General features: G+C 36.1%; 1 protein-coding gene across 5 annotated transcripts in view; it reads right to left on the reverse strand.

Moving 5' to 3' along the window:
* Window positions 1-15530, reverse strand: part of CCDC14 (coiled-coil domain containing 14) — a 41113-nt gene that overhangs the window by 11796 nt on the left and 13787 nt on the right. For all 5 annotated transcript variants that reach the window (XM_045903011.2, XM_064571540.1, XM_064571583.1 and 2 more), the window contains 2 exons: window positions 15256-15397; window positions 4344-4426 (listed from right to left, as the gene is read on the reverse strand). In XM_045903011.2, the coding sequence (XP_045758967.1) occupies window positions 4344-4426; window positions 15256-15397 (225 nt within the window). The remainder of the gene's footprint in view (window positions 1-4343; window positions 4427-15255; window positions 15398-15530) is intronic.

A 15530-nucleotide genomic window follows, 5' to 3' on the forward strand; every position in this document is an offset into this window, starting at 1 on the left:
TGATACAGAAGATAGAGTTATGGAAAATAACGAAGCTGAACAAAACAGAGAAAGAAGAATGATGGATCACAAGAGTAGACTTAGGGAACTCAGTGACTCCGTTAAATGTAATAACATCTGTATCACAGCAGTCCCAGAAGAGAGAGAAAAGGGAGCAGATGGTTTATTTGAGGAAATAAAAGCTGAAAACTTCCCTAATCTAGGGAAGGAAACAGACATCCAGGAGGCAGAGGGAACTCCCATCAAAATCAACAAAAGCAGGCCAACACCAAGACATATTATAGTTAAATCTGCAAAATATAGTGATGAAGAAAAAAATTCTAAAAGCAGCAAGACAAAATAAGTCCCTAACTTACAAGGGCAGACCCATAAGGCTAGCTACAGATCTCTCCACAGAAACTTAGCAGGCCAAAAGGGAGTGGCATGATATATTTAATGTGCTGAATGGGAAAAATCTGCAGCCAACAATACTCTATCCAGCAAGGCTATCATTCAGAATAGGAGGAGAGATAAAGAGTTTCCCAAACAAACAAAAACTAAAGGAGTTCATGAACACTAAACCAGCCCTGCAAGAAATATTAATGGGGACTCTTTGAGTGGGAAGGAAAGACCAAAAGTGACAAAGACTAGCAAGGAACAGAGAAAATCTCTCGAAACAATGACAAAACAAGTAATAAAATGGCACTAAGCACATATCTATCAATAATTACTCTGAATGTAAATGGACTAAATGCTCTAATCAAAAGACATAGGGCATCAGAATGGATAAAAAAAATAAGAGACTCATTTTAGACCTAAAGACACCTGCAGATCAAAAGTGAGGGGATGGAGGGGCGCCTAGGTGGCTCAGATGGTTGAGCATCCAACTCTTGGTTTCGACTCAGGTCATGATCTCAGGGTCCTGGGATCAAGTCCTGTGTCAGGCTCCATACTCTGTGGGGAGTCTGCTTATCTCTCTCCCTCTCCCTTTGCCCCTCGCCCTGCTCATGCTCTGTCTCTGTCTCTCAAATAAATAAATAAAATCTTCAAAAAAAAAAAAAGTCTATACTTCCCAAAGCAATCTACATATTTAATGCAATCCCTATCAAAATACCACCAGCATTTTTCAGAGCTTGAAAAAATCCCGAATTTTGTATGGAACCACAAAAGACCCTGAATAGCCAAAGCAATCTTGAAAAAGAAAAGCAACACTGGAGGCATCACAATTCCAGACTTCAAGTTATACTACAAAGCTGCAGTAATCAAGACAGTATGGTACTGGCACAAAAACAGACACATAGATCAATGGAACAGAACAGAACGCAGAAATGAACCTACAACTATATGGTCAACTAGTCTTCAACAAAGCAGGAAAGAATATGCAATGGAGCAAAGACAGTCTCTTCAACAAACGTGTTGGGAAACCTGGACAGCCACATGCAGAAGAATGAAACTAGACCGCCATCTTACACCATACACAAAAATAAGCTCAAAGTGCATGAAAGACCTAAATGTGAGACAGAAAACCATCAAAATCCTAGAGGAGAACACAGGCAGCAACCTCTTTGACATTGGCTGTAAAAACTTTTTACTAGATAGGCCTTCTAAGGCAAGGGAAACAAAAGCAAAATAAACTATTGGGACCTCATCAAGATAAAAAGCTTCTGCACAGCAAAGGAAATCAACAAAACTAAAAGGCAACCTTCAGAATATTTGGAGACGATATTTGCAAATGACATATCTGATAAAGGGTTAGTATCCAAAATACATAAAAAACTTACCAAACTGAACACTCCAAAAACAAATAATCCAGTTTAAAAATGGGGAGAAGACATGAATAGACATTTTTCCAATGAAGATATACAGATGCTAACAACACATGAAAAGATGCTCATCAGTCAACATCAGGGAAATCCAAATCAAAACTACAAGATACATCCTCATACCAGTCAGAATGGCTAAAATTAACAACACAGGAAACAACAGGTGCTAGTGAGGATATGAAGAAAGGGGAACCCTCTCACACTGTTGGTGGGAATGCAAACTGGTGCAGCCATTCTGGAGAACAGTATGGAGGTTCCTCAAAAAGTTAAAAATAGGGGCACCTGGGTGGCTCAGTCATTAAGCGTCCGCCTTCGGCTCAGGTCATGATCCCAGAGTCCTGGGATCAAGCCCCACATCGGGCTCCCCGCTCAGCAGGAAGCCTGCTTCTCCCTCTCCCACTCCTCCTGCTTGTGCTCCTGCTCTTGCTATCTCTCTCTTTCAAATAAATAAATAAAATCTAAAAAAAAAAAAAAAAAAGTTAAAAATAGAACTACCCTATGACCCAGCAATTGCACTACTGGGTATTTACCCAAAGGATACAAAAATACAGACTCGAAGGGATACATGCCCAATGTTTATAGCAGCATTATCAATAGCCAAATTATGGAAAGAGTCAAATGTCCATCGACTGATGAATGGATAAAGAAAATGTGTTGTGTATATATATACATCAAAAAGAATGAAATCTTGCCATTTGCAACAACATGGATGGAGCAAGAGAGGATTATGCAAAGCAAAATAAGTCAGTCAGAGAAAGACAAATACCATATGATTTCACCCATATGTGGAATTTAAGAAACAAAACAGATGAACATGGGGAGGAAAAGAGAAGCAAACCATAAAACAGACTCTTGGGGCGCCTCGGTGGCTCAGCCAGTTAAGCGTCTGCCTTTGGCTCAGGTCATGGTCCCTGGGGTCCATGGTCCCCACATCGGGCTCCCTGCTCAGCAGGGAGTTTGCTTCTCCCTCTGCCTCTCCCCCTGGCTTGTGCTCTCTCTCACTCACTTTCTTTCTCTCAAATAAATAAAATTTTAAAACCAACCAACAAACAAATAAATAAATAAAACAGACTCTTAACTATAGAGAACAAACTGAGCATTGCTGGAGGGGAGGTGGACAGGGAGATGGGTTAAATGGGTGATAAGAATAAAGGAGGGCACTTGTGATGAGCACTGGGTGTGGTATGTAATTGATGAATCACTAAATTCTATACCTGAAACTACTATTACACTGTATGTTAATTAACTAGAATTTAAATAAAAACTTGAAAAAGAAAGGAAAAAAAAAGATTGTCTACTACATATTAAGTGAATAAATGCCACATTCTGCATGGAGCACTGGGTGTTATGCACAATGAATCATGGAACACTACATCTAAAACTAATGATGTAATGTATGGGGATTAACATAAGAATTAAAAAAAAGTGAATAAATGCAAGCTTCAGAAGAGCATATACAGTGTAATCTCATTGAAAAAAAACACATATAGTTCTTTTAGTGCTGGGCACATGGTAGGAACTCAGTATATGTGAAACAGATCAATTCTATATACAGTAGACATGTGAAAGGAAATACAGCCTTTTAAAAAAAAATAGGGGTATATTGTTGGGATATAATAGCATAGATCTTTTTTTTTAGTTTTTTATTTAAATTCAGTTCGTTAACATATAGTGAAGTATTAGTTTCAGGGGTAGAATTTAGTGATTCTTCCGTTGCATATAACACCCCATGCTCATTACATCAAGTGCCCTCCTAATGCCCATCACCCAGTTACCCCATCCCCGCCCCAACCTCCACTCCAGCAACCCTCAGTTTGTTTCCTAGAGTTAAGAATCTCTTATGGTTTGCCTCCCTCTCTGTTTTTTTGTTTTGTTTTAAAGATTTTATTTATTTGACAGAGAGAGAGAGCACAAGAAGGGGAGCGGCAGGCAGAGGGAGAGGGAGAAGCAGGCTCCCTGCTGAGCAAGGAGCCTGATTGGGCACTCGATCCCAGGACCCTGGGATCATGACCTCAGCCGAAGGCAGATACTTAACCAACTGAGCTACCCAGGCACCCTCCCTCTCTATTTTTATCTTAATTTTTCCTTCCGTTCCCCTATGTTCATCTGTTTTGTTTCTTAAATTCCACATATGAGTGAAATCATATGGTATTTGTCTTTCTCTGACTTATTTCACTTAGCACAATACCCTCTAGGTCCATCCATGTCATTGCAAATGGCAAGATTTATTCTTTTTGATGACTGAGTAATATTCCATTATCTATCTATCTATCTATCTATCTCACATCTTCTTTATCCATTCATCAGTCAATGGACATCTGGGCTCTTTCCATATTTTGGCTATTGTGGACATTGCTAATAGCACAGATCTTTTATTTTTGTTTCTGTGCTACTTTAATTTTTAATAAGAAGTATTATTCCTATTTTTTCCAATATAAATTAAAAGTCTTCTTAAGACAAAGTAATTAAGAAAGTTCAATTCTTTATCAGTATTTCCAGAACAAAGAATTTACTATCAGTTCTTAAAGTTCTTTTACTTACATTCAAGGTTGCATTCCAGAGCACCAGATGCCTTTTGAGATTTTTCTTGTTCTCTAAGTTGCCGGTTCAAAATTCTCAGTTGCCTAAAGGAAATAATAAAGAAACATGATTCCAAGAACCCCAAACTCATTTAACAGTGTACACCTAACAGCCTATTAAAAAAGACAACACCTTCTCTCTGGTAACCATCAGTTTGTTCTCTATAATTAATAGTCTTTTTCTTGGCTTGTCTTTCTTTTTTCCCTTTGCTCATCTGTTTTGTTTCTTAAATTCCACATATGAATGAGATCATATGGTATTTGACCTATTTCGCTCAGGTGAGTAGGGGGATGGGGAAAAGGGGGGATGGGCATTAAAGAGTACATGTATCATGAAGAAAAAGATTAAAAAATTAAAAAGAAAAAGACAGGATAAAAGATGGTACCAACTAGGATTGCAGAAGTCCATCTCATCCCCAAAACAAAAGATAAAAACCAAATAAATAAAACAACAAAGCCACATTGCTGTTATTATTCATAGGGCCTGAGATAATTTTTAAAAGATTGCCTGGAACAGCATAAACTCTCCCTTCACAAGAAAAAAGATGACCTCTCTTATTTTCCCTTTCCTTTTTTGTTCTCTCAATGATTTCCTTGTCTTTTTTTTTCAATTTCTTTCACTTCCTATCTCTTCTGGCTATTTTCTTCTTCTGTCTTCCTTCTCTGTATTTTCATTACTGTACAAACAACCTACTTTTTTAAAAGATCTGTCATAACTATGAACTAGAATACTTACAGGGACTGACTGCTATCAGACATGCATCTGCTTGGTTTGTCACATATTGAAAAAATGGGAAATGCAAACCTATGCTTCTAATAATTTCTTTATTAGATGGAAAAGTTAATGGCCCTATTTTAAAAAAGTGAATGCTAATGAGCAGCAACTTCGCCCTACAATGAACTTCACAATTTGTGGCACTTCACAAACTGGAACATACAAAAGGAACCACAAAAATGTTTACTTCTAAGAAGTTAACGCTGAAAAAAAGTTGTCTCTATTATCTTTCCCAGAATTAATTACCTGAAAATATTCTGTATTATTTATTTTTGTTACTGAATCTAAAATGATAGTGCCTCACCCCATATCATTTACATGTATTAATTCCAGATGGATTAAGGAGGTAAACATAAAATGGACAAACAAGACCAACCATAAAAGTTTTAGGTGGAAATCTACGTAATCTTGAAGTGGGGAAGGCATTCCTAAGCAAGACTCAAAATCCACCAACCAGCAAGGAAAAGAATGAAAGATTTAATGATATCAAAATTTAAAACTTGTTCTAGAATTAGCAGTCTGGAAGCAAATACATGCCACATATATGAGACAAAAAAATCATAATACTTAAAGAGTTCCTGCAAATCAGTAAGAAAGGCAAAAAAAATGGGCAATTCACATAAGAAATAGAAATGACCTAGGGGCGCCTGGGTGGCTCAGTCAGTTGAGCTTCTGCCTTTGGCTTAGGTCATGATCCCAGAGTCCTGGGATCAAGCCCCATGTCTGGCTCCCCGCTCCCCGCTCCCCGCTCTGTAGAGAGACTGCTTCTCTCTCTCCCTCTGCCCCTCCCCCTGCTCGCTGCTCTCTCTCACTCTCTCTCTCAAATAAATAAAATCTTAAAAAAAAAATGGCCAATAAGCATACAAAAAATGCTCAGCGTTACTGATACGAAGAAATACAAAGTTAAAACAGGAGATATTTTATGGCCACAAGATTGACAAAAATAAAAGGAAATAATCTTTGGTGAGGCAAATGAATTATTTCAATTGGTGGGAGACTACTGATATAACCATTTGAATGGCAATTTGACAGTACCCAACAAAATGTAAAATGTTCATTATCTCTGACAAAATAATTCTAAGTTATCTAGCCTCAGAAATATAATTGAGCCTCGAACAACACGGGTTTGAACTGTGCGGGTCCACTTATACAGAGATATTTTATAAATATAGTACAATACTATAAATGTATTTTTCTCTTCCTTATGATTTTCTTAATGTTGTCTTTTCTCTAGCTTACTTTATTGCAAGAATACGGTACATAATACATATAACCTACAAAATATATGTTAATCAAAACATTCAATGTTATTGATAAGGATTCCAGTCAACAGTAGGTTATCAGTAGTTGAGTTGTGGGGGAGTCAAAAGTTATACACAGATTTTTAACTTCGTAGGGTGTAAGGGCCCCTAACTCTTGCATTGCTCAAGAGTCAACTATAGTTGTACATGTGCAAAAGCATCTACAACCTTTAGATATATTCAAAGATGTTCACAATAGCAATATTTAGTAGTAAGAAGTTAGAAACAACTTAAAAGGGTACATAAATTATGGTATATCCATAATAAGAAATACATAAGTACTTTTTAAAAAAGAGACATCTACATGTACTGACAAGGAAATATCTTCAAGAGTCACTGTGAAGTGAAAAAAAGCAAGCTACAGAAGAACTACAGTATAATACAATCCCATGTTTGTTTCAAAACAATTCTGCTTTTCCGAAAAGTTTCCCCTTTATAACAAAGAGTGAAGATCTAGGAAAGGCAGCATAGACTGGTAATCTATAACTCTACCTAGAATGCTTATTTTGGTATTTTCTAGGAAAACTGAGGTCCTCTTACACACCAAGTGTATGACAGAAGCTTTGCTTGACAATTTTCTTGTACGCATGTCCCTAGTCAGATTCTTCTCTTCTCTTCCCCTGTATGGCCAGCCTAAACTTTCATCCCTCACTGTAAGCCTCTCATTCCTACCCTCTCCTCTTCTCAGTAGGATACTTTCCTATTTTCACTAAAAATAACATGGCTTGGGGACAAACTGTTACCCTTCTGCCCCAGGGTGTACAAATTTATCCATATATATATATACACTAATCCTCACTTCTTTCTTCTAGTCTTAGAGAAAGGGAGCCTCATCAGCTTCCTGGATCCCAACTTCTCCTCTACCCTAAAGGACTCTGCTCCAATTCCACCCCTTTTATCTTCTCCACCTGCAGCTTCTCCTCCTTTAGATGTTCATGTGCATAAGCCAAGAAGCATACTAAAAGCACTCCCATATTTAGGAAAATATTCCCTCCAATCCAACTGTACCATTAGCTACTCTCCTTCCTTCTCATTCCCAGCTTTCAGGGCCAGGCTTTTAAAACATGATTGTTCTATTAAAAATGATACATGATAAAAAAATAACAAAAGATAATCTTTTAAAAATGGATAGTTACACACGCTTTTAACAAATATTATGTATTATATTTTCACGTACTTGATTTAAACAAAGGAAAAGAACTGATGACATTTAGGCAAATATTTTTTTTCAGTTTACTCACTTTTTAAAAATATGGCTCTACTGAAATGAAACATATATAATAAATTGCACATATATATAATCAAAGTATATAATTTGGTAAGTTTTAATATATGATGTGATGAAACCATCACCACAATTAAGATATTCATCATGTCTCCAAATTTCCACATGCTCCATTTTCATAGCATCCCCTTCCCAAACAACCACTGATTTATAGATTAGTTTGCATTTTCTGGAATTTTATACTATATATTTGTACATATACAATTATCTTGTAAATGGAATCATACAATATATTCTTTAGCCTGCCTGCCTTCATTCAGCATAATGATTTTGAGATTCATCCATGCTGTTGCACGCATCAATAGTTCTTCCTTCCCACTGTTGAGTGGTATTCCATTGTACGGATATACCACCATTTGTTTATCCATTCACCTGTTAACAGACATTGGGGCTGTTCCCTATGAACATTCACAAGTAAGTTTTTGCGTGGTCATATGCTTTTACTTCTCTGAGTACATACCTAGGAGTGAATTGACTGGGTCATATGGTTTATGTTTAATTTCTAAGAAACTACCAAAGCGGTTGTACCATTTTATATTCCCACCAGTAAATTATGCAAGTACCAGTTCCTCCACATCCTCACTAACATCTGGTATAGTCTTTTGAATTTTAGTCATTCAAATTGACTATGGTATGTAGTGTTATATCATCATGGTTTTAGTCTATATTTTCCTAATGATTAACAATGATGAGATTTTCATATGCTTATTTAATAGCCATCTATCTTCTTTGATGTGTTGTCTATTAAAATATTTTGCCTGTTTTTTGAGTTGTAACAGTTCCTTATACATTCTATATGTACAAGTCCATCAAATATATTTATTGCAAATATTTTCTCTGTTGTTCGCCTCTTTTAGTAATAGTGTCTTTTGAGGAGCAAATTTTAAATTTTGATGAAGTCCAACTTACAAATTTTTTCTACTTAGATTTTTTGTTATATTTAAGGAATCTTTCCCAACCCAGGATCCCTAAGATTTTTTTCTTATGTTTTCTATAAGTTCTATTTAACTTATTAAGTTTAATAAATATTTAAGTTATATATTAACTTATTTAACCTATATATTAAGATTTGTGATTCATTTCAAGTTAATTTTTATATATGGTGTGAGGTAAAGGTTGAAGTGGTCCTGTCCCTCTCTCCCTCCCTTCCTTCTTTCCTTTTTCCCTTTTTTTGTATATGGCTCTCCAATTGTTCCAGCACTATTTATTGAAAAGACTATTCTTTCCCAATTGAATTTCCTTAGCATCTTAGTCAAAAATTGGGTTACCTTTATTTATTATTATTATTTTTTAAAGATTTTATTTGAGGGCAAGGGAGAGAGAGAAGCAGGCTCCCTGCTCAGCAGGGAGCCAGACCCAGGACCCCTGAGATTATGACCCAAGCTGAAGGCAGATGCTTAACCGATTGAGCCACCCAGGTGCCCCTAAAAAATGAGTTACCTTTATATGTGAGTTTATTTCTGGACTCTATTCTGTTTCAATTATATATCTATCTTTACACCAATGCCACACTGTCTTGATTACTATAACTTTATGTCTTGAAATAGGATAGTACCAATTTTGTTCTCCTTTCCCAAAGTTGTTTTGGTTTGGTTATTTTAGATTCTTTGAATTTCCATACAAATTTTAGAATAATCTTTCTAAAAAAAAGATGCTGGGTTTTCCCCAGAGTTACATAGCATCTATAGATCAATTTGGGGAGAACTAATATCTTAACAACAATAAGTCTTATAATCTATGCATCCAGTTTATCTCTCACTTATACAGGTCTTCTTTAATTTCTCTCAGCAATGTTTTATAGTTTTCAGTATATAGGTCTTACACATTTTTAATCAAGTTTATCCCTAAATAGATCATATTTTTTGATGCTATTAATAGTATTGTTTTTAAATTTTACTTCAAATTGTTCATTGACAATGTATAGAAATACAATTGCCTTTTGTAAATTGATCTCATATCCTGCAACCCTGCTAATAAGCTCATTTATTAATTCTAGTTGCTTTTTTGTAGATTCTGTAGGATTTTCTACAAAGACTATCATGTCATTTGTGAGTAAGACAGTCTGTACTTTAAAAGGCTTTTATTCCCTTTCCTTGCTTTAGTGCACTGGTAGAACCTCTAGCACAATACTAAATAGAAATAATAATCACTACTTGCTGGATATCATTCAGACATTTTTTAAGCCTATACAGAGAGAAAAAATTACCCAAACAGATAATATTACAAATACTATTACAAATATTACAAATACTATTTTATATTATAATTTTTATAAATATAAAATTTTATATTTATATATTTATTTACATTCAATATAAATATTGAATTTAGGATTAGATGATTTTATCTGAAGGAAAAGTAACAACTGAAATCAGAACTATTGAACTTTAGGCAAATATTTCTCTACTTCATAAAATAGTATTCCTAGATAACCTTAAATAAAGGAAATAGGATATAAAAACACTGATTTTGGAATTTTTATTGTCAAGATAACAAATTCTATTCTGTACCTTAATTTCCACAGTTGTCTTAGTTCTATGTATAGATTCGATGTTTATCTCTAATCCACCCCTTTATTTGAATTCAACTCTTGGTTAGTTAGAATTTGCCATTCAACAATTATTTTTTGTTGTTTTTAAAGGAATCCAAGGGTGCTGTATTTTCTAAGTTCTTGCACACTTGCGAGTATGCCTTTACACTAAAAGGATTGCTGGGCCACATATGAGATTCTTGGGACATACCTTCTTTCCCTTAGACCTTTGTAAATAATGTTCTATGATCTTTGGGTAATGAATATTCCTGTGAAAAGGCTGAGGTCAGCCTGATATTTTTCTCTTTACACATTATTTGCTTTTATTTTGAATGTCTAGAAAAGTTAATTTTATTTTGTCCTTAAGATGTGCTGACTTCATTAGCTTGATGTGGTGACTTTATTAGCTTATGTCTTGGTGTGGATCATTTTAATGTTCCTGGGATCCTGAATGCCCTACTGATCTGTTGACATAGATTTTTAGTAAATTTCCCTTTATTTACATTATCTTTTAACGTTGTCTTTAATCCACTTGTTCTGCTCTCTTTATCAGGAACAGTCATTATGCCAAATTTTGCATTCTTTGTTTGTCTTCCATATGTATCTTCTTTACAATAATTTTTAATTATTCTCTATTTTGTTTTGTTTTATTTCTTCAACCTTATCCACCATGCCTTCAGTCATTTAACAAACATTTATCAGAGTGAGTGTTAGGCGCAATTCTCAGCACTGGAAATAACAGCAACAAACAAAAGAGACAAAAATTCAGCCTTCTCAAATTCACATAGACAGAAAAGAGGACAGACGTTATCAGAAGCTAAGGGGAAGGAAGAGAGGGAATTACTGTTTAATGGGTACAGAGTTTATGCTGGGGATGAAAAAGTTTTGGGGAATAGACAGTGGTTATGGGAACACAGCATTGTAAAAGTATTTAATGCCCCTCAAATGTATACTTACAAAATGGTTAAAAAGATAAATATTATGTCATATTTATTTTATCACAAAATAAATAAATTTTTTTAAAAAAGGGTTTGGGAAGAGGAATAAGCTAAAGTTGGTAGGAGACACTGAACTATGAATTTAGTAGCAAATGAAACAGAAAGATTTGGGGGGAAAAAGCAAAACCCCCCAAACAACAAAATCAGCATTCATATTGCTTAGGTTCTAATGGAATATAGTAAGTATCCTAATGGAATATAAAAAACCTGACTTCATGTTTGCTTTCATTTTTGTAAGATGTTTTGCTTTTACTTTCCTGAGCTCATCTAATTCACTTTTCTTCTCCTTTGCTGTCTTTTCTCCTTTAAACAGCATTCTCTCTTTTCCTGCCTCTAAGGATTCTATTATCTTTAATCTCCTTGAAACTGTGGAATACTTTTTCAAGTTTTCTTGGGTTTTCTTTGAGCAAGTCATCTGGTGATGTTTATTCTTGACCCCCTTTTATCTCTTTTGTCAGTTTGTTTATTCTGAATGCTATGCAAAGATCTCTCCTATATATTCTTTCTTCCCATGGCTTTTGTGACATCTCTCTCTCCTGGTTTTCCTCCCACTTCCCTACGTGCTCCTTCTTGGGTTTCTCTCACAGCTTCCTGCCCCCGTGTTCTTTCCTTAAAAAGCTGTTATTCCCCAGCACTTCACCCTTGGCTGGGTTCACACTCTATACCTTCCTGGTGAATCTACCACTTACACGCTGATAGCAAATCACTTGTTTTTAATCACCATTGTCTCCAGTGCCTACAACAGTGCCAAATCTATAGTAATAGCTCAATAAAAATGTGTTCAGTGAATAACTCCCCAGTCTGCATTTCTATCCTGGATCTTGTTCTGTGCTCCACTTACACCATATAGATCTCCAGATGGTCTAAATGACAAATTTGGCATGTCTAAATCTTAACTCACTGGCTCTCCTATATATTCTATCTCAAAAATAACATGCAATAAACAAATAAACAATATATTCTTCCTTTAGTAGCTTCCATCTGGGAGAATTATGTTACCATCTGTCAAATGATCAAGCCAAAAGACTGAATGCCACTCCTGGCTCCTCCCTCTCATTCCTATTTCATTTTTTTGTTCTGTGTGAGGACATAATGGCCTCATATTTGAGTCTATAGTCAGGAAGTGGTCATGAATTCTAACTTGCCCTGTACATACTAAGGAACTCTCTAGCTCAATGGTTCTTAACTGGAAGTAGTCCCCTCTCAACGCTCATGCAGGAAATTTGGGAATGTGCAGGGGCTTTTGGTGGTCACAATGAATGGGACACTAGAGACATTTCATGAGTAGGGACCAGGAAGGCTAAATGTTAAGAATGTTATCAGAATTCCCAGAGGCGCCTGGGTGGCTCAGTCGGTTAAGCGACTGCCTTCGGCTCAGGTCATGATCCTGGAGTCCCTGGATTGAGTCCCGCATCGGGCTCCCTGCTCGGCAGGGAGTCTGCTTCTCCCTCTGACCCTCCCCCTTCTCATGCTCTCTCTCTCTGTCTCATTCTCTCTCTCAAATAAATAAATAAAATCTTAAAAAAAAAAAAAAAAGAACGTTATCAGAAGGCCCAAATAAAACCTGTGCAGCCCCAAATGCCAAAAACGCCCAAATGCCACAAAAACATTGCACCTGGCTATTTTTTTTAAGCCACAAGATGGCAATAAACTCCAAGAAAGTCCTGAAAGATCACTTTTCTGGCTAAAGAGAAACACGTAGTTTCTGAATGTCCAAACAGGAAAAAAAATTTTTTTGATTGAAAACGCTGAAAAACGGGCACCTGGGTGGCTCAGTCATTTCGGCTCAGGTCACGATCCCAGGGTCCTGGAATCGAGCCCTGCATCAGCTCCCTGCTTGGTGGGAAGCCTGCTTCTACCTCTCCCACTGCCCCTGCTTGTGTTCCCTCTCTCTCTGTCTCTCTCTCTGTCAAAAAATAAATAAAATATTAAAAAAAAAAAAAAAAAACCACGCTGAAAAACACTATTGAATGAACCTATGTATTCCAACTTACATTTGTAATGGAAATTATGGATGATTCTTTCTAAATTAAGTTACCAAAGAGGCACAAAAATTCCTACCCCTCTGCTGGAAACCTCATTCTACTAAAAAGACAAATTCTTTGTTTTTCAGATATTTCATTTTTAGAAGGTCAAGTAAACAGTGGGAATAGCATGCTATATAACCTTTGTCCTCTAAGGACATAGAGCCAGAAAGATCTGGTGCCAAGTCTGAAGAATAAGGCTAAACATCAAACTAATACCTTTTAAAAAAATTAAAAACAAGCAGTGGACCAATAAAGTAAGTCTCATTTTCCTGAGTGGCTTATAAAGTAGCTCCCAAAACAATTCTAAAATGTTCTAAAGAAGGGAAATAAACAAGAACCACTGATATTTCCCATGGGCACATGTTTAAAGAGATAATATTGTGAGACTAAGTTCTGGTATGTTTATTTAAAGACACCAATTAGTTGACAGTCATACCTTTAAAAACACGCTTCTTTCAAAGAGCTTACAGTACAGTCTGCTATTCCACAAAATACACTTAAATATTGAAGTCCTGAAGTAAAAATAAGTTAGACTCTATTTCCTAGCAGAAGCAATGCAGAATGTAGAAATTAAGATAATTTGTTCTCTAAAATCAAACTACCCAGTTTGAATCTTTTTATACATGTGACTTTGGACAAGTTACATAACCTCTCTGTGCCTTGGTTTCCTCATCTGTAAATGAGCATAACATAATATCTACCTCATGGAGCCATTCTGAGAATTTAAAGAGGTGACATATATAAAGGCATAGGACATGAGAAACATTCAATAAATGTTAGTAGTAGTATTAGCTATTACCATTACTATTATATATTTATACATGTTTTTTATTTTGAAAAACTAATGCTATTATAGGTCAGAACTGAAGACAGTATTATTAGAATTTAAGCCCAGCAATCCCAACCTATATCATAGTATCTTAGAGACTAATGACCTTCAGAGAAATAATCCTAAGCAAGTAAATCTCACTAGGTGTCATGCCTTTGCAGTCTCCCGATCCATAAATTTGAGCTCCTCTCCAACTAGGAATCCTATTTTACTACTTTCTAATTTCTTGAAAATGTTTGTGACAACGTCTACAGCTCATGCAACCATAATCCCCGCTCAGGGCTCATGCACACTACAGGGCCGCAAAAGAACCGACAATGTATTCTAATTCTCTGCAAAGTACGGACCCTGCAGTAGCAGCCTTGGTGGCCATCACGGAAACATTCAAAGTTAGGATATTGCTAATAATGCGTGATTTCCTACATAAGTTAAAATAGCCAAAAGAAAAAATATCTAGGAATTTAAACGAGTTTTTTCTATGTCTGAGCATGATGGGGCTACTGGTGTTCACCCCTATCAGGTTCTCCTTTCCTCCCAGAGTGTATGGGCAGTATGGGAAAATTTTATGTCCCAAATCTTTACTTTAGGCAGGGCCATATGCCTCATTTTAGCCTACAAAACAGAAGTAGAAGCAAGACTGTCACTTCTGGGCTGGGGTGTGTAGAGTTGGTGCGCCAGATCCGTCCATGTTCTCTTTTCCCTGAAAAACATGTTTTATGAGACAGTGGCCTCATAAGATGGAGGGAACCTAAACCCTGAGTGATAGAATGAAAGAGGGTCTTGGCATGAAGGAGAAAGAAACTTTGGCCATGCTATGCCACTGAGATTCTAGAATTTGTTACTGCAGCACAGCCCAGACTAGTCTGACAAATGTCCTGAGGAACTTCATTTTTCTCTCTATACCCTATCAACCAAGTGACAGTGGAGGCAAAGGAGGTGGAAGAAAATATGTCCTAGCAAGCAGAAGTAAGAATGCTGGCAATGTTTAGAAATGGAGAAGTAAAAGTAGAAACGCAATAAACAGTAAATCTATTTTTCTTACAGAGTCCTAGATAGCTCATTTGGCACCTTTGTTCTGGCCATAGGACATCTTTGCATATGACAAAAATATTCAAAGAATGATTCGTACCTGCGTAACTGAGCATTTTCACTTCTTAGTGGTTGCATGGCCAGTGCTATTTCAACTTGAATATTTGTGTTTCCACTTAGTGCTGGAAGTAGAGATATACATGCCTCCAATTCTGTAATCAACCTCTGAATTTCTGAATCCTCTATAAAAGAGAGAAGAAATAAGTAATAACAATACCATAAATTATTTTTGGATGATTATTCATGTGTATTACTAAAAAGAAAATTCTTCAGATATGTACATATTTGCTAAAAACCAACAGCTCGATTACTTAT

Source organism: Mirounga angustirostris, unplaced genomic scaffold (assembly GCF_029215605.1).
Source record: "Mirounga angustirostris isolate CCGP_5_RB_7025 unplaced genomic scaffold, mMirAng1.0.hap1 SCAF_1, whole genome shotgun sequence".
NCBI classification, from domain to species: Eukaryota; Metazoa; Chordata; class Mammalia; order Carnivora; family Phocidae; genus Mirounga; species Mirounga angustirostris.